Source organism: Bombus bifarius, unplaced genomic scaffold (assembly GCF_011952205.1).
Source record: "Bombus bifarius isolate JDL3187 unplaced genomic scaffold, Bbif_JDL3187 scf7180000008006, whole genome shotgun sequence".
Lineage (NCBI taxonomy): Eukaryota > Metazoa > Arthropoda > Insecta > Hymenoptera > Apidae > Bombus > Bombus bifarius.
The window spans coordinates 1,767,267-1,790,641 of NW_022884384.1; the positions used below are offsets into that span (position 1 = coordinate 1,767,267).

Consider the following 23,375-nt stretch of genomic DNA (forward strand, 5'->3'; position numbering starts at 1 on the left):
GAGGAAACTGGACAAGAGCGGAAAGGGATCTTCGATGTTAGCGTCGATAATGGCGGTTTAATCAAACAGTAGAACGAAACGTCGCATCGCGCCCTAACATTTACCCCGGAGGCAAGGGTTAATTCTTTTATTCTATCTTTCTTGTCGATCTTTTTAGCAATCGTTCGCTCATCCTCTTTTGCCTTCTCTCCTTTTTTTCCTTTCTATAATCTTAGCAATTTCAGGCTATAAGAATTAGATAAGAGCGTAAAACCGGCAGTGGTAGACCAGTTTCATTGTCGACCCGTTCCTAAATCGATCCTCTCCGTGTTCCTTATCTCTTCCCGTTCTTTCATACCTATTTTTATTCATCGCGCAATTTTTGGCAAAATCAATATTCTTCCAACGATCGTAAGATCTCGAATACCGACTGTAATTCATCGCTGTATGAGTAACGATTAACGATCGCGCAGTTTTTATATAATTCGATAGAACTGCGTGTCATACAAAGAACTACTTATTTTAATCTTTTTATCGTTAAATTTTAAAGCGTCCACGATCATCTTACACGACCAGAAAACGATACTTAAAATAAGAATTTACAAAAAAAATAAGCGTCTATGATTTTCTCCCTACTCTCTTTTGCCTATAATCATATACCTCTTCCTTTCGTTCATAATGAAATTTCTGCGCTTTTCTGACCCCTTCTTTCGTGCGTATTGTCAGTTGTTTCGGTCAAAATAAATAGTTCAATCGTGTAAAAAAGGCAGTATCTATCGAATAATCAGCTCGTGGCAAATCGACGTTAATCGGTTTTTACATGGTTTTACTGCGTTCAGTCGCAGTTGGAATATTCTACTGTCTTTTCTTTAGAGCAGTATGTTATACGAGTTCCTTATCGTTGGAATCAAAACTGTCGACTTTACTTTTCGCAAATTTTATCATTCGTGCGCGTGATTAACGTACAACTTGTCAACGAGATAACCGACGTACCTGCATAAATTTATTTATCGCGATCGAATGCATAAATGAGTGAAAATATCCATGGAATTGATCGATATACGTTCTACCGATGCTTTACTGCCTTTTTAAATTCAATCAAAATGACACAAATAAATTTCTGCGTTACGCTGTTTCCTCCGTTACTGCCTGTTTCCGCAATGGAGTATACGAACGTATTAAGCGCGAAGAAAACGATCGTCGTATGGCATGAGTACGATTATATCGATACAGATATCGTTGTATTTCCCTTTGCTTCTCTTTATTGCGATTTTCCAGACGATTACAATGTATAATGTGTAGCACATTCGTATTGCTTGAATCGAAACGGCACGTGACGCGGATTTTCTTAATGACGCGCACAGAAACGAAATCGCTTTCAGAGACGTTCCCTTGTTCTTCCGTCGAATCTTCGTCGCATCGCACTTTACAAATGTCGCTTTCATTTATTGTCTTTCGTTAGAAACTCCTACAGTCCATGCATGCTGTATCGTTACAATGATTGTCTTTTACCTCTAGTCCCGACGAACCGCTCGTTGTCTCGTTCGTCAAGAAAAAGAATAAAACACGCATACTTTGTTACAATTGCGGTGGCTCGGAATTCGCCAAAAATATCAATATTCGCGTCTGTGCTATTCTTTCTTTACACGGAAAGTGCTCGGTTTTATCTTGCGTTCGTGTATAACGTGACACGATGCAGCGAAAAATTGCGAGTTCTTCGATAGGTCTCTGTTATGAAATAAATTTCTACTTTGTTTTTTTTATATGAAATCGATAAGCTACGATTAAAGATATTAAAAAAATAAGAAAAAAATTCACTTTTATCGGGTATTACGAGGTTATACGCATTTAAATGATACGCAACATTGTGTTTTCGTTTCGACCTCTATACTCTTTGTTTTATGTAATCAAATTTTCTGCGTTAATCCTCAACTATCGTCGCTTATCACGCGAGTATAATCGCTATCGTTTATGTTATTTTGTTAAAAGTACGTTTAAATGATATTTCAAATTGCTCGCGTAAAATTTTCCTTCCGCTTGCCAAACAAAACGCTTATCTCTGTTTCCTCTCGAAAATTTCTTTTCGTTTTTTCTCACGTTAAATTTCATTTTGGAGAGACCAATCTAAAAAGGAAGCCTGCTATTTTATATACGGTCCTTTAAGTAAAAGAAGATTTAGGAGGGAGCGATATCAAGACAAAATTAAATTAGATCGGACAAAGTTAGAGAACTAAATTACAGGATAAAAGAATTGCTATTTGAGAGAATGTAGGCTAATTGCGAGTAGCTGGAGTTTATTTCGTCAAGATAAATTCGCCCGTTCGAATTAATTGGAACGTTCCAAAGCCGAGCATGAAGGTATTTGCTCCGCTTCGTTTCCGTAATTTAAGGAAACCGAAATATAAGAGGACTGTGTGCGTTATCATCTGGAAATGGGAATTAAACTGACTTTGTTCGTTAAGAGCGAAGCGATCCAATTTCAGTTCCGCCGGAAGCGACTATTATCGGGCAGCTTGCGTAACTGTGGTACTACGCTTGGGAAAACTGCTTCCTAGTTGATAAGCTTCCAGCACCCGGATCAAGAAGAAAATTTCATTTTCTAGATCGTCGCAACTTCGTGCTCGGTTATAGTACAAAAGTTCTTCCGTGTAATCCTTTCCTTCCTATTTCACGTGTAACGAAATAAATGAAAAACTGCTTCAGCAGAGAATATCATCTCCTTTATACGCTATAAATTTTTCTTATTTTTATTATCATTCGCAAATTTGTCTTATTTATTGCTTATCTTTGTCAAACGTTGTATCTGAAGCGTGTAACGTATATTAGTTACGTGTCCCCGATATCATAGAATTCACGTGCTGTCTTTGTCGTTCAATTTTGAAAAAAATTCAGAGAGGTCGTATTCTTAGAAACATAAATTGCATTTATTGCGTCCTGACAATGTATTACATTGATTTTCTAGTCTACAGTTTTATAACAAACTAACGTAGTATCGATGTAAGTACACTCGCATATTCCAAGAAATACACGTATATATTTCGTTTATTATTGTAATCGTAGTTGCCGTATATAGAACATCTTGCCAATTGTAAATATTACAAACATTATGCCGCGTCAATCGACAATTTAACGAGGTAAAGAGCACCTTTCGAATTTATCGATTCGAAGTTCCAGACATTTTCAAGCAGATACATTATAATCATACTATTATATACGCTCAATGTTTTCACCACATCATTGTCAACGATTTTCTACGATACGAACGCAAAACTATTTTCCGGAAAACGAGTAGGCGGCGGAGAAGGTGAAAGATTTGTCGATTATTTTTGACGAATTCGTATGCCCGAGGGATAGACACTAGACACAACATACGAAGAACACATGATCGATGCGCATGATTGATGAGTAATGATCGTAGACCTATGTACACGGAGTCAACTGTTTACAATAAATAAGTCTTTAATAAATATACTACTAGATTAATAGGTGGTTCCTACAAGATTCGTAGCGAGGTCAAGATATTTCTGGCGGACTCTTTCCTTATCGATATGTAAATATATCGCAAACTCGTTTAATCGAGATTCGAGGAGACGTTGGGGGTGATAGAATCTCTTTCTGGTTATCCTTTTTTTTTTCTTTCTTATCGACTATTGCTAAGTTTCAATCACTGTTCCATACTTTCATAAATCGGTTCCCTATCTCTCTTTGACGGTAGAAAATATTGTAACTCTGCTAGAACGATTAGCTCTAGGCAACGAACATTTTTAGAATCGTAAAATATCTAGTTGCGCGTGCCAGTTCTTCTTCTTTCTATTTTTTTTTTTTCTTTACTCTACTTTTATCATTAAATTTAAAAGGCAGTTCATTCACAGTGTTGGTATAAAAAAGCGAAACGAAAGTATCTTTCTGTTATTGCCATTTTCTTCAGCGCGAAGCTTGATCTACACGTATAATTGCGAGGTTCGTACCTACGAATATTTAGGATTATTGCTAATTTTCAGCAATATCGGTTCTGATTAGAACGAACAATAAATAATTTACAAAACGATCCTTCGGATCGTACTCCTTGCAAGGATTAAATTACAAAATAAACGAAAAAAAAAAAAAATGAACACAATATTGTAATCGATCCTAGTACCTCAGACACGATATAATATTCTATATTTTCACTCGATTATATTTAACAAGATTCTCTTTATAATCGGAACAATACAAAGCTAAACGTTCTCCGTTAGTTTCAAATTTGTCGATTACTTTTACGGTACTTAGGAAGACACGCGAGTTTCGTTCACGATGCTCAATTTTAATTACTATTCTCGTTAAGTCTATCGATCGATCTTATCGTAGAATTAGACATTTTTGGCAGTTGGCTGTTGCCCATTGTTAGAATAACAAACGGTCGGTTTACCTTAACGTTAACTTTACAAGTAAATATCTCTATAAATGTTTTAATACTTCTCTTTCTCGGTAATTTAATACTTTAAATCTCTTTACACGAGTCGTACAAAATTATTCGCGCCCTTCTTTAAAAACCTCACAGAACTTGGTTCGAAAACCGCTCTTCCTCCTGGAATTACATAGACATTCGTTTACTATTATTATTGCCTTGTTCGAACACATCCATCGTTCGCGATCGGAATACGCTTCCCTCCAATAATTCTCATTTATCTTTTCGCTGGGTTGCTGGCAATCTAAAGTCGGTTTTCCGTCGCGCTAAGAGAAATAGTTTCGAGCGACGATGTTCAGCGTTCAGGAAACGTTGCTCGTTTAACTGAACGGTTAGTCACGCAGTAAATACGAATCCGGAGACGCGTAAATGCAACTATTTGCGATTCTTTCTTAGCCTCCCTATTTTTTAAACTCTAGACGTAGCACTGTCCGAACTCTATCACCCGTTTCGACCATTGTGAAATTTTTTGGATAGAAGAAAAATAAAAAATTCAGCTCGTATTTTCTGCATCGAACTCGGCCTTTTTTTCTACAAAGATGCCATAGAGAAGTTTCCCAAGTGGTGGAATAATCGTACAAAACGACGAGTACAATCGGGTGTAATTACGCAAGACAGAAACGCGTAAATTAATTTATACTTGCATGCGCTAAACCGACATCATTTTTTCACCGACCAAATATATTTCCCCGATTTGCTGTAACAACGACGTACTTAAAAATTTGCAGTTTTTAAGTTAATAGAAAAACGAAATTCGATCTTTTACGGATCGAATCCTGTAAGCGGAGCTGCTAAAATTTACCACGCGAGAATACTTGTATCGCTGTTGTGTTTTCACATTTGCTCCTATTTTAATCGTTCGAAGTTCGTTGAAGTAAAGAGTATTCTTGTATTACTACGACGTTATTGCAATCACATAGCTTCTTGTTGAGAGTATTTTTTCGCGATAACGACGCAATATTAAATACATCTTCATCGCGGAGTAAGCGGAGATAATTTTAAAGGTAAATGCGAATTTATCTAACCAAATGAGACTATTACGATATTTTCGTACAAGTTCGCCACCTCTCTTATTATGTCGATTTCACGCGACTCGCGAAATTACAACGACTGAAAGCGTTCAAACCCTTTAAATTCCCTTTGAGTCGCGATTTTTGAGTTACGTGGCTGTTGCAGCAAACGAGCGATTTAACGCGCGATTACAGCGAGGCGACAAACATCGAACATTTTCACGTCTCGCCGTGAAAGCGTCGATTTTTACAAACGCGTTCGCTCCAGGAAAGAGAAAAAAAGGAACGCGACACGCGAATCTCTTTCGAAACGACGCGAAAGGGAAAAAACGTGTCTGTCGATGTTATCTTGCGTAGGAAGGCACCGCGAAATCGAAACTATTGCGAGGATCGCACGCAGTTCTGACTTAATTATCATCTCCTTAATTTCCTCGATTGTATTATCTTCGAGTCTCCTCTCAGCGGTCTCTCGGTTGATCGTCCGACTAGTTTCATCTATGCTGCATCTCTCACGCGTATTCCTCGCCTAATACTACCATCGTTACATCTTTTATTGCGAGTCATTATTTTGTCGCAGCTAATCGCCACGACGTTGATAATGTTCAAGGTGTCTTTCCTTTTCACTGTGCCTTGCAACTTCCCAGGTTGATGAGTCGAGACGAGAGAGAAACTCTTAAACGGTTTAACATACCTCGCGAGGCATCTTACGACGCGCGTATCGACTTCTGGCATTCCCGATGCAGGTTACGGTATACGTACAGTTTGACCGAACAAAGGTGATGTTTCCGGGGAAAATTTCGTCGAAAGAAAGGTAACACAGGTATTTATGTGGGATAGTGCGACGTCAGGGAAGGACGTGGCGTGAGGGATAATTGTTTATTAGCGTTGTCAAGATATGTTAATGTTGTCAAGGAGTGTTGCGAGCGTTACCAAGGTATGTTAAGGGAAAAATTCGTTGTGTTGTTGCGTCGTAGAATTAGCGAGAAACGAACACGCGAAACGCGGTATTATTGCGATATTGTATTTATCATACTGTTCTCCATAAGCTTACAATATAACATTCCTACATTTATAAAGTACTTTTAATCTTTTTGGCCGTTATCTCGCACGCTAAGCTACCATTAATTCGTCGAATTCGTTTCATGTATCATCGAACTTGTTGCTGTTACGCGCTCCATGATCTGTGAAATTTATCTGCACGTTACTCGGGGCAAAATATCATTATCCGTCAATTACTAAATTTTAACGTACGATTTTTATAACGAATTACGTGGATAAGAGGAGACGAAGAAAAGTACTGGAATCAGGGCACAGTATTACGCGGGACTGTAGAAGAGCGGCGCCTGGGATATCAGGTTTCTCTTGCCTCTTACCTGCGTGGATATGCACGTTAGAAACCTCGGCGTTGGTTCGTCAAGCGGTAGATCGGTATCGATGCATCGGTATTCGAAGCATGCATCGATCGAAAATCAATATATCGTTTCGGTTGATAAGCAAAAGCCTATTTTAACGCGGTTTTACGAAGCCTAGAAGTCGATGCGTGCATATTAACATGGCTCGACGTGAGTAGGCTGATTTACTTATAATCCAAGAGGAGATTCGATGGAATATACGCTGAAAGATGGCGAAAATTGCAAGAATTACGAAAACATCTGACGAGGGAGAGAGAGAGAGGGAGAGAGAGAGAGAGACAGGGGGTGGAGTCCCGATGAAGCGGCATGTACGAGGCGTGTCACTGTAACGAGCGTGCATTTCAGAGATTATCGTAATTAATATCTAACATTATGGTAATTAATGCGTAAACATATTAGTCGGCGTGTTTCGTCGGTGACTTTGCTTATTAGAGAGAAAGCGGAAGTTGTATCGGCAGAAACAAGGTTTGGTCGAGGCGAATTAACAAATTCATTGATTTCCATGCGACCGATCGTAGAAAACGTTTACATGGAATTACGAGGAGCAGAGAAATCGACCGTGGAGTCGCCATTAAGAAAATAACCACGTACATGGCTGCCCGTTCAGCCTAATTAGATCATTGACTACACTCGCGAAGGATCGCGGAACGCGGCCGCACCGTTGCTCGCGAGATCAGCTGAGAATCGTGCTTCGAGGATTAAAGCTCGAGTTTAGTGCTCGTTACACGGCCTCGCCGCTATTTTATGCCACCGCATGACCACATCCCTTCTCGTACGATAATTACGTCTCTCTCTCGGCCAACACGCGCCTGTTTCTTCCCATATCATCCACCAGACAGAACGTTCTACTTTTCAACTTCCTTTTATCCGACACCGCGTGCCTTTTTCTCAGCAGAAAGCAGCTCGGAATCGAAGCGAATTGGGATACGGCTTAATGGGACGTTGTCTCGACAGGCACGTGTCTTTCGAAGGTTCTTTCGCGTTCAAGGCGTGTTTCTCCAATGGAATTTCACGTTAACTGTGTAAGGTTGAGATTTTATTTTTCTTCTGATCCGAGTTAACGAAGCTTAGCGTTGATTTTTATAGATTCTATACATGAGCCGCTCGAAACACATCGATAAACTTCGTAAATCGAAGAATACAGAGAAGGGATGATACATCGTCTTTGCTAAATTTACCATCGTTCGATTCGTATTGTCTTGTTGCGACGAACGACGTATCGTAGTTAGGTATGTAACGAAATAAAGGAATTAATGAAAAGCGAAACTCGTCACTTCCGCAAGCTCTCTTTTACATATAATCGGAGTATTTAATCGTCGCGTAATGTTAAGAAATTTGAAAATTACTCTTTTAGTCGGATTACCGTACGGAGAAGAGATACTTGGAAGCGTAAGAGATCGAAGCATTCATCCACAGAGTATGTTACTTATTCTGAAAAAAAAAAAAAAAAGTGGAACATCCTTTCATCCTCGAATTTCTTTCGATTGGAAGCCACTCGCGGGGTCGAAACACCGACAGTTTTCCGCGGGGAACATTTCATGCGCACGCAATCGTCATACATAAATGTGGAGTATGTTGTTAATCGTAAACGTAGCATGATTACTATGTACACGTAAGTTTACATTGATTGCCGCGAAACGCGGTCGAATCTGGCCCAAGGCGATCGCGTGTACCGCCTCGCATGGCCAGTCTCTCGAGTGGGATCCCCGGAGCTTGACCGTATAACTATAGATACAGTTTCCGGCGTGTCGAACCTTTCGCTGTCGTATGCATCGTCGACTCCTTCCACCGGCTTATTCTTCTCGCACGGTCTAACGTGCCGCCGATTGTCATTTCGATCGTTGCTTCGATCGAGATGGCGAACGTTCGATATATCGATCGTAATAGTCGCGTAATAGTCGTTCGAAAACGTCGTCGAAGACGAGTGTTCGTCGTCGACGGCCAAGGATATCGTTACGATGGATTCGTGTTCCGTTCGAATTGTCATTCTGAGAAATAGAATATCCGATGATCGAAACGTATATGCTCGCAAGAAACGTTCCACGTTTTGAAGAAAAGATAGAGTCTGAAAATTTAACCCGCGTATTTGCTGAAAATCGATACTTCGAAGCTTTATTATACATTTTCAACATTTATGTTCACGCGTAGAACAGCCTCTTCTCGATTATCTAGCGATATCGATTGCTCCAACGTATTCGTTGGAAACGGCAGTCGGTCGGAACGCTCGTCCGTCGTGGCCATAGCGTAAGAATTTGGACAACGATCTCGAGGTATCCATGGTCTGAGACAGTTGTACGGTAAGACGGGCTCGAATTTCGGAGAATATCGATCGAAAACGATCTCAGGAACGTTCACGGTCACCGCCGATTGTTTCGAGCTGCGACGCTGTAAAAAGCCACCCGATTTATCGTTTCCGTGCGATTTCCACCGAACGCTCTCTTTATTCTAGGAGGACTCACGGTACCATTCGAACCAACGGACACGTTCCTCGACGAGGAAGACGGCTTGGTCCTGCGCCTAGACGAGACTTCCTCCCCTCAAGGGGCGATTGACGTACCAGGAGACGACCAGGAGGAGGAGGACGTTACGGAGGTCGATGCGAGAGTTGTCGTGGGCACCGCAGACGTGGTGTCCACTTTGCCAGGCTTGAATCTCTTCCGGACCAGAGGTACCGTAGAGTTCCTCCTCCCCGCCGCCGCCGTCGCCGCCGCCGCCGCTGCCGTTGCCGCTGCTGGCCCCTTCTTCCTCTTTCTCTTCCCATCTGTCAAATTGGGCTTTTTACTTTGACTCATGCTGCCAGCAGCTTTTACTTTTTTTGAGTTTGACGCTGGTGCTTTTCTCTCACCGTTGTTGCTCGCGGTGACGTTCCTACTTCCAGCGACCGCTTTGCTCACGGTGACGTTCCTGCTCGCGTCCACCTTTCTGCCCGTAGTGATGTTCCTGCCGCCAGCCGACGATATTCCTCCTCTCGTCTGGTCGACCCGTAGCTTCCGTTTCTTAGATGGAACCGAAAGTGCCTCTCTTCGGCAGGCTTCCTCGCTCGCAGCACCCTCGCAGGACCTCTTCGACTCTAACGAAGTCCCGTTCGAAGCTAGGCTCTCGTTTCTGCCCGAAACTACCACACCCTTCCCGCTCACCTCCACCATTTGGCACTGTGGACCCGGCATCTCGCCTGGCCTGCACCTTCGCTTCCTCTTCTTTCTCTTTTTTCGCTTGCGACACCTGAATTTATCTCTGCCATCCTTTTCCTGTACCGGAAGAGTGGGACAGAGCGATTGCTGAATCAAATCGCCGCGATGACTGTTATGCCGATGACGAACGTTGTGTTGAGCTCCCAACAGCCGTCTTTGAAGAGCCTCCACTCGCTCCGAAGGAGCGACCTGAGTTAATACCCGCGCGTAGGCGGACAGTCTACCCAAATTGTGACCCTTGGCCTGTACCCTCCTCGGCTGGCCACGACGGTTCAATCCGAGGTACAAGGTTTTCTTTGCTGTCGACCATTTCGCCGAGCTGTAGGTGTTGTAATTGTGCTGTTCCAGTGTCTCGTTGAACACGCAGTCGTCCGTGTACTCGCGCTGAAACACAATATGAAGGGAGGGTTAGCTTAGGGTTTAGTTTAGAGTCTAGGGTTTTTCTTTCAGAAAAGTTGTCAAACGTACGAAAACTTTTCCAGCTTGTTGTAAAGTAACAGGAGCAACGAAAGCTATTGGTACGGTCGAAATGTCGCGAATTTATTTCGCATCTATCTTTCGCGAGTTCACCGATTAGAATTATTTCGCTGTTCCGTCGAATAAAGTTTGCGTCTGAATATAAATTGCCAATATTTTATCACGTACGTTCTTCCCTTTAGTCCAGCTTGTTGTTGGCGGTCCGCGATCAACCTTACGTAACAAGCTTCTAAATTAATGCCATATACGACATTCCAAAAATACCACATATCGTTGCTAAACGTTTGGATGTACGCTGGATCGGCGGTCCTGCGAGACTCGACTATCGCGTGACAGACATCGTATACGCTGAAACGACGAGATCACGGTAGTCGAGTCTCGTAACGATGCTAATGAAGTTTAAACATATTTCGGTCAACTCACGTAGAAGGTACGTATAATCGTAAAAGGTGTCTAGCAGCGTTCCGATACTTTCCAGACCCTGCGCGTATAATACGTTCAATCTCGTAGATCGTTTCGTTTTTAACAAACGTAAAACGTTTCCAATAAACGTAAAACAATAACTTTATCGACGTATCGTCTGCAATGACATCGTTATACGTCATTAAATCGAAGGTACGTTAAACTCGATACCATCGCTAGCTACGATCGTCGCATACTTTTATGGTATCCTCGAATCGAAAGAATTTATTCGTTCCGAGAAGCAGGCAAAGATTTCGCGATCGTTATCAGTAACGTAGTCTAATTACTCGTCGTTATCACGTTCTAATTGGCGAGGTGCTGTGGTTCGCGCAACATCGCTTCCGTCCCCTCCGTTTAACAGGTAACTTCGTTTCGTCGTATTGGCTACTGGTCGGCCGGCGAAACGGGGCTAACGCGGGGTGAAATATTAACGACGCTTCCCGATGGAAGGATGTAAATTAACATTACGTATAACACGGAACCAGCTCGACCGGCCACCGACGACCGCACACCGAGCATTATGTTTTCGCCGGCATTACGCCGCGCTGTGATTTCGCTGTCCGCTTTATGGTAACTCGTTTCTAGACGAGCGAAAGCGGCTGTGTTCTTCATCGGCTCTAATTACAGCGTTTACCCGGTTTGCACCGCGGAAAAATCCGTGGTCAGCCCGTCGACAACCGTAAAGAATGCGTACGACCGGAACGAAAAACCGACTTTACGGCGCCGAAACCGCCCACCGTTCGCGTGTCCGTTTTTAATTTAATGCTCATTTGCCACTTGCCATCGTTGGTATATCATTATCTTCGTTTTCTTTAACGATCTAACTTTTTCTTTGTTTATTTTACTGATTTTCCATCCACCTTTCTTGTTCCTTTCTGTACGACTAACGACTAAAATCGGTTACATCCGATATTTTTAAAGCAGCTTCAGCGATATCGAGTCACAGAGTTTTCTTGTGAATTTTTTATCAAATAAGAGGAGAAATGCTTGGATACCGAAGAGAATCGAGAAGAACCGCTAAAAATCGTTTGATAAAACAGGTTTCTCTTTTTCACTCGGCAACATGGAACTTCTATCGCTTTCACGAAGTCTGTGTTCGCTATCCGTCGAAGATCGTTCGAAGAACGTTGTATCCGTTTTATCATTGGTAAAATATAGTGTTTATTTGCTGTAAATCTAGTAGAGATCTAATCTGGCTATTAAAAATAGAAAACGTAACTGCAAATTTTATATTTATCTTAGGAAATATCTATCGTGGGAGATCGATGGTTTGCCGAAATTTACCGAAAGCTAAGGAAACACGATTGCTTCTGTGGGTTTGACGAGTCGGTATCGGAGAAGATAGGGAGTTCGCAAAATCGACGAGGAAGCCACGACTTTGTACAGTCGATTGGTTACGCGTGCCGCGCTTTAGGGGTTTCGCGTTATTGAGTCGTAACGTTACAGACGTGGGCGAAGTTCAACGTTCACGATCGTAACTTTCCAAATGGAAATGTCGTCAGGAGGGTCTTTTTTCGAAGCAGCCGCCGTTTTACGAGGGTTCGTAACATGCACAAAGTATACAAAGCCAACTGCATAGTTAAGTAGATATATTCGATGCGTAAACTGGTAAGAGGAATGAGAATTCGTCCAAGATCTAAAGTCTAGTCTAAAGGTGAAGTTGTTTGACGCAAAGAAGATCGTGGGAGACGTTCATCTTAAAGATTCCAGCGTTTTCGTTGCTATTCTCCGACAGATTATTCATTTAAAAGAAACAAAAGAACGAAAGCAAATACAAAGACAATTTTGTCAACATGGGACTTGTCGACAACGTACTGAACTAGAGAACTACAGCCTTGTAAAAAGTTGAAAATGTAGCGGCACACGACTTAGAGGACTGATCGAGCCGCGTGTGGTCTTGCCTCGGAGTATCAATATCATAGGACACGCACATACTGTAGTAATAACTAAACTCCGGGCAGAAACGATGTCGCCGCTACGTGGAAACCGTCTAACAAAGGCGATTGGAAATTTACCGATACCCTCCCCTCGATCAGTATAAATAATCGAACGCGATCGTAAGGTGATCAGTTTCGTCAGTCCGAGTCGAAATACACTCTACGTTTTTAACAAAGAGTTATCTCGTCATTTAACATCACACGACCAACCATCTCTTCCGCAAAAATATGGCTAATCGGGTTCTTCGTATGTTGATTAACTACATACGTACATATGCGTACAGATTAATCCCATATTTCGTACATGGTACGTTCATCACGCGTATTGTCATATCAATGATGTAACAACGACATGTTCGCGTGAAATTTACAACTTGCGGATAGTGCCTCTAGTTTCATACGTAGCCAGTACGTGTGTGCACTGTGCGCCGAGACGAACGGCTACTATACTGCGAGGATAGTTGCGTCCAGACGCTGTTATGGCTGCAAGTGCAAAGTCGGAAACCCGATCCGGCTTTCATCTTTTCCGCATACATCGTTGGCGGGACTGACATTGATTCGTGTTTTATCTGAACCCGTTTGCGGCACCAACAACACGCGTTATTCGATCTTCGTTCGCGCTTGTTCCAAATAGGCGAAGACGGAAGAAAGGAAAAGCGTTTCTTCGATACGTATTCTCGTTATATTCCTCGAAGAAACGTAATTTTCAGCGAGCAATCGATCGATCAATCGTATCGAGCTATATTCTTTGTTGATGGAACGAGGGCGGGGCTTGCTCTCTTCCGACCAGTGTCTGCTTTCCGCGAAGCTAAAGAGCAAAATTTCCGTCATTATAAAAATGCCTCGCTATCGAGTGGAAACTTTGCGGTTCTTGCAACGATGCAAATTTGTGTGGAACAGGTTTACGCAGTGTGTAATTAGAAAAAAGGATATACGCGAGATACGTAATCTCTCGGAACGAGATGTAATTACAGCGAGTTTAGAAATATTGTGGTTCGCTTACTGACAAGCAACCAGAATCTTCGATTATCTACACTTGCCAAGTGCGTATTAAGCGATCACACCCGTTTCGTTTGTCCCATTCCACGCTAATGTCCAACCGAAGTTATACATAGCATGTAGTATGTGTACACATAGTGCGTTAACGCGTACTAACGTTTAACGGTAAGAATTACGCACGGCTAATCGGCTGGCACGATATTCCTTAGAAGATCGTTACATTCGATTTATTGAAAAATAACATGGGAGGTAAAGAGGGAGGTCTTATCGCGTAAATCGTTAAAGACGGGGCAATTTTTCTACGATATTTCGAAATTTAACATCCCGTTCCAATCTCCGTCTAACGCAAGTCGTTCCCGTAAGAGATTCTTCAAAACGTAAAACACATAAAGCTACGTCGCGATAACTCATATGCGATTAAAATACGAGACAATGAATTTCGTTAACGGATTCAACCGCATGATTTATATCGGATTCGTCGCCTCGTTAATTCTTCAGCGGCGGGCTTGGAAAAAAGAACGAAAGTCTCGATGTCTGTTGCATACCGTCGTTTATAGCAGCGATAAATGTGGAATACCACGAAACAGTAATTTCATTGAGCTACGTGTGCATCGCGTGATTACAGAAACGATCTCATTGACCCTCGAATAATGTAATTTATCTCGCCGGATATATTTGTGCATTCGTGAAGGGTGCGAACCAGAAATAAGATTGTCCAATTCTGCGAACCAGAATACGATTTATGTACTTTCCCGAAGGGGGCAAACGTATTTGCCGTTCAACAGCCCCGCCATTGATTAACATTCCTCACACTTTGCGAACCGACGAAGGTTGCTTCGTTCGTACGATTTTACTGGTACAGGTATCGATTATGCATAATAAAGTTTATCGAGAGCCGAGGATTTCATTCGAATAGATAATCGAACGTCTGTGATGACGATAATAATATTAATAATAATGATAATTGTCAGTAATACGTATAGCAAGATGTACGTGGTAGAAAGAATAATAATAATAATAAAAAACGAGGGTAAAGTTGACAATGGAAGGGAATATTAATCCGTGCTGTTTCGTGTTTATATAAATTGTTGCGCTGTTATGTTGTTTCGAGAAATTACCTGCGAGTTTCTTACGTGCAATTTTGTATAATTTTCTTTCATTTTCAAGCTATAATTACTTTTCGTATCGTGGGAAATATTTAGTTATCAATTCTACGTTTAAATGTACTTTCAAAGTTTAAGTTACACGGTCGAGAGATACGCGCAATGGCCAACCGTGAATTGAAAACGCTTTATCGTTTAGATGTAAACGATAAATGTCAAAAATGTCTACGTTATCGGTCTTTAGACACTGCCTTAAAGATATTGCTTGTTCACATATTTTCTAGAATATTACAAATTAAAAAGATAAATAGCAAACGAAGTAATTTTTTACTCGCACAATTTACTTTAAAAAGTCGATTGCAGCGTATCGCGATGTTCCATTACGCGTACTATTAATAGCAGACAATAAAATTACACGCGATTCGTGTCTCTTCGTCGACAATTTCATTATCTCGCATCTGGAAAGAAATGGACAAACGTCCTACTCCACTTTCGAGTGGTAGTGCACAAGTTTATCTATTAATCGAGCTGTAACCGTAGTTAAACTTTCTTCGACTATTCGTAGCTTCGATAAATGTAGAGCAGCACGCGATGCACTACATCGAGAAACACGTGTTGCACCGTGATTATTCATTCGATGATCGCGTTCACCCTCGAATTCCAGTAGGCGAGCGAGAACGAGCGATCGTGTATCAAACTTGACGCCTAAACAAACCTTTGTGTTTTCCCTGCGAGATTTACGACTACGACGAAAAGAGGGGTCGATGCAGCCGATTTTTTCCACTGTCAACAGCTTGAATGAAGAATGCGCGGGCGAAATTATTGAAATCATCGTATCCCTTTTATTCTGGAACCGGTCAATATACACGGAGACATGTGGTCCCTGTTAACCCTGTCCGCGCCAATGAAACTTCCTTCTGACCATGCAAGGGGTTTGCTTGCTAACTGACAATCCACGTATTAACTTTCACGTTGCAGGCTGACATTTAGCCATTTGAAAAGTTTACTTGCAAAATTAGAATTGACGTATGTTTGTTCGGTCGAGTTTAAGCGATTAAGCTTGTTTCAGTTTGTTTAAGCGTAGACCTCGCCAGAGATTCAATTGTTGGTAAAATACCACCGCTGAGTTCAAATCGATTACATTTGAGAAAGGAATAAAATGGAAAACTGTAAGAATAGTCTGTCCATGAAATAGTATGAAATAGTTAGAACAGAATAGCGTTTAAAAGATTCCTTGCACGACTTTGTTACTTTCTTTTTTCTTTTACCAAGTAGCGCATCGATCGATATCTTGGGAGTTTATTTCGTCGTTAGTTTCGCTCGCTTACGATTAGACGAGTGTTACAGCACGATAATTTGTACGCATCTGACGCTAGTAGAAACACCTAACGTGCGCGTATTATTGACTTCTATTCCTGAAATTCTCGATTATTATTATTGGTCGTAACTACCTATCAACCCATCGCGTCGAATCCCAGAAAGAATGCTAGATATTTCTCCTCTTGGTAGTTTTGACTTATCAGAGAGAATTTATCGTTAAACGCAAATTTCAAGTTTGTAACAGTGCAATTGAATCCACGACGCATTTCCCGTATTTGTCTAAAGTATTTTGAAACTTGAAAGAAACGTTCTCTCTTCCCGTATAACTTTTATCATATCCGAAATTAATAAAAATACACGATTAATATAGAAATATACGACACTGATAAATGTTTCGAACAAATTATACGTAACAGGGGATTGGACATTTGTGCGCGCATGTAATTTTTCAATTGTTAGGCTACTTCGAAATCATTAAGACTCTCGATAAGACTTTCAAGTTAATGTCTCTTCTCAACGCCAATTACAGTCGTCGATATCCCGTTTAATCTAGTAAATTATGGTAGTTGCATTGACTTCGTGTGTAATTTTTTGATCGACGATCCAGTTGTAATATATATCGATCGGCATACGGCGAGCTATTTTGCAGATATTATTGGCACGAGTGTGGAAATCTGTTGCTTTCGATACTTGCGGGTTAATAGTAGGTCTGTAATTAATGAGAAGCAAAGCTGCAATTTGTCAACTAAATTATAGTGGATGTCGAATCGGATTATAATGCCACAAGTGGCACACAATTACGATATCTACGCTCGTTACTGTCTAATTAGACGCGCGCCTCAGGCGGTATCGTATCCGATGCCAAAAATATTTCTATTTTTAATATCTCTAACGTTGTAACGTATCATCTGATCAGAACGTATGAAAAATACCGAAAAAATAAACAACGTTTCGTGCGCATCAACTTACGAGTAAGAAATTACTATGATCGAAATGACATTGTACGTATACTGCAATGCCATCATCCTAGATTACGCGTTATCATTTAGTAAAAGGTTTCTCGTCTTACGAACAACGCTTAGTCTCGAAGCGCGAAAATCTTTTCAATATACGTACTTAACGTAATGACACGCTCAAGGCCGATGTAGTCGATCCTCTCAATACCGTTTACCACGTAAATTACGGTATAGATGATGTAATTTCGTACAATTTCCCTTTCCTGCGCCAGATAGACGTTATATTTTTCTACAAATATATAAATATAAAAATATATACATATATGTATATGTATATGTATATAACATAAACGTACGTTATATAAATGCAACGCGTTCAACGATATACGTATACATAGGGAACGCGAGTGACCAGTTTCAGTCAAGTTTGGGCATCTCGGCACGTTCTTTTCGATAGAACGAGATCAACTTCTACGTGCAAATGATCAAAGTAATCAGGCAATCGGGGGAAACCGGGAGTAATTTCGCGGAATCCTCGCTCGCATCTTCGAGAGCCGTTCAAGGATTAGAAATTATCCGTGATTGCGAGGCGAGAAAGCGTCAGGTTTTTTGTAGCCTGGGTAGACCAAGTCGCATTTAAACGCGGCTAATATCCTGAATCAGGATCGGGCAAAAGATCAAGATCGATCGATTTATAATAATTTGGCGTTTGCCATGATTATATTCTTTTTACACTTCGGGCGACTCATTGAATATGCGAGTTACAGCGTCAACCACTGCGGGCTATGCTCATGACTTACGAGCTCAAAAGAGGAGTATGTATCTACAGTGTATCGCATCGATTACTTTCAGCTTTATGCGTGTTTCGGATGCTTTCGGATAGTTGGCTGATTTATAAACAAAGATTTACTTTTGACTTTTACGCGATTCGATGGCCAGAAAACAGTGGATAACTTTAAGAGTGGCAATTTTAATATTAACCTGAAATTATCTCTTACAATTCGAATATAATCTGAAGTGGGAAATATCTCGGTAGATTCGTAGACGCGAGTGTTGCGAAAATAAGCGATAAACCCAAGATTTTTCGTAAGAAACGAATAATATTATTAATGTTTTTCTTGATGTTCAAGAGGATGGCAAAACACATTTAATTTTTAAATCAAAAGTACGGAATTTTTTTTTTATTATCTATATATATATATATATATATATATATATATAGAAGCTCACGCGTTACGATATGTTAATAGATGGGATCTTTCTTCGTCAACCAGGAGCAAAATAAACAAATAATATACACGCATGAGTACTTAATTAGTCATAAAACTAGATGGCCTTCTTAAAGGAAATCTGCATTATCAACGTGACCAATCAGTAACAGTAATTAAAGGATTTTTTAAAAGTAGTTACTCAAACAGCATGAGCGCGTGTTTAATTTAAATTTGCTCTATTTTTGAATCTCGATCTGAAACTAGTTGACAAATAAAACCAATTGAAACGATTATTTATCGTATACCATACAAATAAATGGTATTAAAACAGGTATCTAAACAAAAAGTGAAAATATCCAGTCTTCCGCAATTCAGTCTCTGTTCGTTTCTAAATACGAAATAGTAACTACGAAAATGATCTGCACTCCATCGTACTTGGCGTTATAGTATTTGACTAATTAGGTTCGAGTACGTTAAATTTTGTATCGTCTAGTAGTAGGTTTCTTCCTGCGATTATACAACAAAATACGTAGATACATACTATTGTGAAAATGAAACGTAGAAAACAGCTGGTAAGGAAATCGTTCGTTGGAAAATGAGGCTCTATGCAAATGTATGTTTGTACTTTCTATAAGCGCTGTATATGAGAAGAAGAAAAGGCAGAAATAAAGTTCCAAAGAGTTGAAATTAACATCGTTGAAAAAAAGGTACACGACCAACGAATTACCTTTCGACCAAGATGCATTGTCAGTAGGCTCGATTATAGATCGTTCGAAGCAATTTGAGAAGTTAAGAGTCGCCGCGTCGCGCCGCGTCGTGGACGAAGATTCGCGTAAACGCTTAATTCTTGCGGAGTAGAGGCGCTTCGACAAACGCAAAAACGGCTGCTGATAACCGATCTTTTACAAGTAATTCCAGTGACTTAAAGCGAGAGAAGAGCATGTAATTCTCGTTGAGTACATACGCGTGTTGTTGCCAAGTTTAAAGCGGCCGATCACGTAACTTCATAACGAGCCTTTTCCTCTGGCATACACGAGCGAACTTCGTGGCTTAAGCGCTGGTAACTACAGAAGTCAAATCGCGCGTTTACGTACATTTATCGGTATATACGAAGTCGTTCGATTTTAAAGCAATGGTAATTACTGTTATCGATTCGATCGTTATTTCAGAGAACGCGTCAGTACGGCAAACCATCCTAGACGACTGCTATTAAATAGAAACTCCCGTTCCTCTCCACCATTTCGAAACTTCGTTTCTCCTCCGTTTCGTTATTTTTCAGCGAAGTATTAATTACCCGCCGATATTAGCCGACACAGGCACAGCCAGTATCTCTAATCGTTAGATAATTTCCTTTAATAGGTAGATAAGTGATATTGCTTGCTTGATACTCGTATTAGTAAATCATTATCCGGTAGGATAAAACTCCGGTAAAAGTTGAAAAGTTTATCAAGCTTCCAATTTTTACGTAGCAGATATTTATACATATATGCATATACGCGTTTAATTCAATAAACAAAATTCGATTATAGCTTTCTAAATTTTGTAGAATTGCAATAATATATTTCTAAATTCGGCGTTAAAAAATGCAACAGTCGTTATCGCACCTAGAAGATTCGCGTAAACGATCTTAATGACGATCTGTGAAATATCACGGCGCGGAAACTCTTCTCGAACGTTTCTGTCGCAAAATAAGTCTTTCTCCTGGACGACGGTATGAATCAATGTCGGCGCTAAACGTGAAAATGTCGTCAAATTAAGACGACAGAATCCAGAACGGGACGCGACTTAATCATCCGTCAGGGCGGTTACCTGTCTCCTTCCGTGACACGTGCATGAGTTGCGTGCATGCGTGCATCCATTGGACGATGTGCCCAGTTGCGCGTGCGCACAACGAGATGCATCGTGTTCGAAGGTTCACGCGGGGTCAAAGTCAACTGGTTCCTAGCCCATATTCAGCGTGCAACGAATACCGAAGTGCAATTGCGTCACCGTTCCATTCTGCATTCGTGTGATCCCCCTCGAGCACCATAAATTACCCGTCGCGTCGCGTCGCGATGTCTCGTTCACCGCGCAGCCAACTGTACCACTCGCGAGGCAAAACGGACTCGTCTCGTGGTCAGGATTATCATTTTTCTGACCGTTCTTGCACCTCGTTAGTCTCGTTACGTCTCATCGTTTCTCCTTGCGTTTCTTCGTGCCGGGGGCCTCGTGCACGAATTGGTCGAATCAGTTTGTCGATCGATGCTTCCGATCGAAACGAACCGATTTCATTACCTTACGACGTCTCTTTTCGTCTTTTTCGGAAGACCTTTTCGTTTGTATTCTTTTTTTATAGGAAAAGCTAGTTCGAAAAGCACGTTTAACTATTTATCTTTCAATTGGTTCACTATCGTTGTGCGAATTCGAAGGAAACGAAAAGTTACAATTTTACTGGATTTTGTCGTGTGGTTAATCTTAGTCGTTTACGTTTTACACTCAACGCGTATATCTTAGTAACATTCGCGTATACGTATCGTTGCTGTAAGTGAATTCGAGTATCGGCACATTTATGAACGATACGTGACATGAGCAGACAGATTTATTTTATAAATCACGAGTAACCGATTTAATCGGTTCGTTCCCTTCGCGTTATACCGGATGTATGATAAATCGATAGCATTAAAAGATTACAGATTTAGTTCACGATCGTTCATCGTTTAGTTCGCGTTACGTTCGTGGCATTATCCGCACCTCGAGTATTACCTACTCATCGTTACAAATTACAAATTTGAAATAACAAATCACGAGGTTAATATATAGCAGCTAATTATTCGGTTCTTGAACGTTACGCGATACAAACAACACAATGATAGCATCAAATAGAAACTTCCTCGTAGATTTAGCTCACGACTGTTACGTTTGTACCATTATCCGCACCCCAAGTGTTACTCATCGTTGCAAACTACTACGTTAATATAACCTGGCCCCGTTCGTTCCTTCAGCTTTGCTAATTTTTATCCCGTTCCAACACCATTATCCGCTATCAAGAAACAGAAAACGACCTACAACCCTTTTAATTCCCATCGAAACTCCTAATTCGTCTGCTCTCGAATAATCAAAATCTCAAGATCCGCGAAAGCAAAAGAACAAACAGATCCTTAACTGTCGAACGTATCAAGAAACCACGAACGCGTCATAAAGTCGGGCTGTACGTTGTACACGTGGGAAATCTTGGTACAAACGGCTGTTGCGTTTACTCGTTCCTAACCCATTAAGAACCGAGCGAAGTTACGCGTCAAATTTCCGCAAAACGCGACGCTACTACGAAAGTATCGAATAAAGAAATTTATCGTTTTGCCAGGTTAGGAAAAAGAACAGATCGATGGGTTGCAACAGCCGTATTTCGATGGCGCGTTTCATCGTGCTCTCCTCGTTACGTTACGTAATAACGACGCGAGCCAGGACGTCGCAAGTAAGCGATCAATCTCGTTATTTCAATGACGCGTACCCGTTTCCGCGAGCCGTTGCATGCACGCAGGTCGTTCGCAGGTGCATATCGCTGTTTACGTCGAACCTATAGAAAATAATGCCTCCGTTGGGAAGAAATCGGCTAATGGAGATCGTAATTTCGCAGTGCCACCGCAGTGGTGACCCGCTGTTTTACACCTAAAGGAGAAGAAACTTTACGACTTTCGGTATTATTATGCCCTGTTTACGATTTATTCTTAGCAGATTTATCTTTAGTGCGGCGCGAACTGTTCGAATCGATGCTTTGTGCGTGTGTATCGTGTTGCAATTGATACGCCAGGCTTGTGTTGTACGTTGCTTTAGAATAGAACCGATATATGTAATTAGTTCTCAGACGTTATTCGTTGTAGCGTAAATTAGTCGCAGCGTACATGGAGACGCGTGTACCTATACTTAAGGCAAATACGCTTCGGAATTCTAAATAAAATCTTGTAGTTGTTATTTAACTTTTATACGCTCCGCGTGTTCGATGTATAATTTATTTCTGTAATAAATAGCAGTGGCGCGAGAAATGTACTTGATATTCGTTGTAAGGAATAAAATTAAGGAACTGAATATATATATCCGTGATATATTTGGTTCGCAACAATCGGAAAATGGTGGCGGCGCATCGTAATACTCGCGGAAACTCATCGCAAACTCGTTCGCGCAATTAACTGTATTTTACGCAGTATCGAGGAACTCGGAAACTCCGTTTTACGCGCATATGTGTCGTGAATAGGGAATTTAATGCACACTAGTACACGGCCACTTCTCCAACCGTTGAGTAAAAGCTGTTACATCGCTGTTAACGGTGTCTGGACGTTTACGATTACCGTGATTTCTGGCCGGTCGAATTTTACCGTGCATTCAATTCTCGATATCCGAACGACGATATCTTAATGCTTCCAGAGCGTTCTCTTTTATTTGGGTTAGGTTTCCTCGCCGTTCGGACTCTAGCAAGCCTAGTGTCTCGCGGCTGATAGCGACCATGCAATTTCAGTACGATTCGACGAGAAATTCGATATTTAAACGGAATATCTATTTATCCAAGGTACTATTTGTTCAGATAACGACGAAGTAAGTTAAAGTTAACCTTTACGCCGTGATATTACGGTGGAACGCTGCTACGTTTCCCTTTACCCAAACATTCGCTTTTAATCCATTCTCTGTCAAAATGTATTCTCTTTCGCCGTACGAATTGACAACGACACGCTACGTATTACACTCCTATGTATATATGTATAACACTTACACTTATATATAAAAGAAATTGGAAATCGAAGAATCTTTTTTATCGAATCGGTAAAGGTTAAGCTTCTTTCACATTGGCAAAGTTGAATCCGAGCGATTCGAATTCAAGCAACTCGATATCACTTTGCTAA

The 23,375-nt window shown here is 41.0% G+C and overlaps 1 protein-coding gene across 5 annotated transcripts in view; it reads right to left on the reverse strand.

Annotated features, from left to right (window-relative positions):
• Nucleotides 1–1,213: 1,213 nt before the first annotated feature.
• Nucleotides 1,214–23,375, reverse strand: part of LOC117206441 — a 153,064-nt gene continuing 130,902 nt past the window's right edge. Inside the window, exons 3-5 of one of the 5 annotated variants that reach the window (XR_004487393.1) lie at nucleotides 9,694–10,423; nucleotides 9,313–9,622; nucleotides 1,214–9,233 (exon numbers count right to left, since the gene is read on the reverse strand). Coding sequence is in view for 3 of the 5 variants with exons in the window: in XM_033445790.1 (XP_033301681.1) it covers nucleotides 9,386–10,423 (1,038 nt within the window). In the remaining 2 variants the exon portion in view is untranslated. Of the gene's footprint in view, nucleotides 10,424–23,375 lie in introns of all 5 variants that reach the window. The other 4 variants (XR_004487392.1, XM_033445792.1, XM_033445791.1 and 1 more) reach the window with 4 other exon arrangements.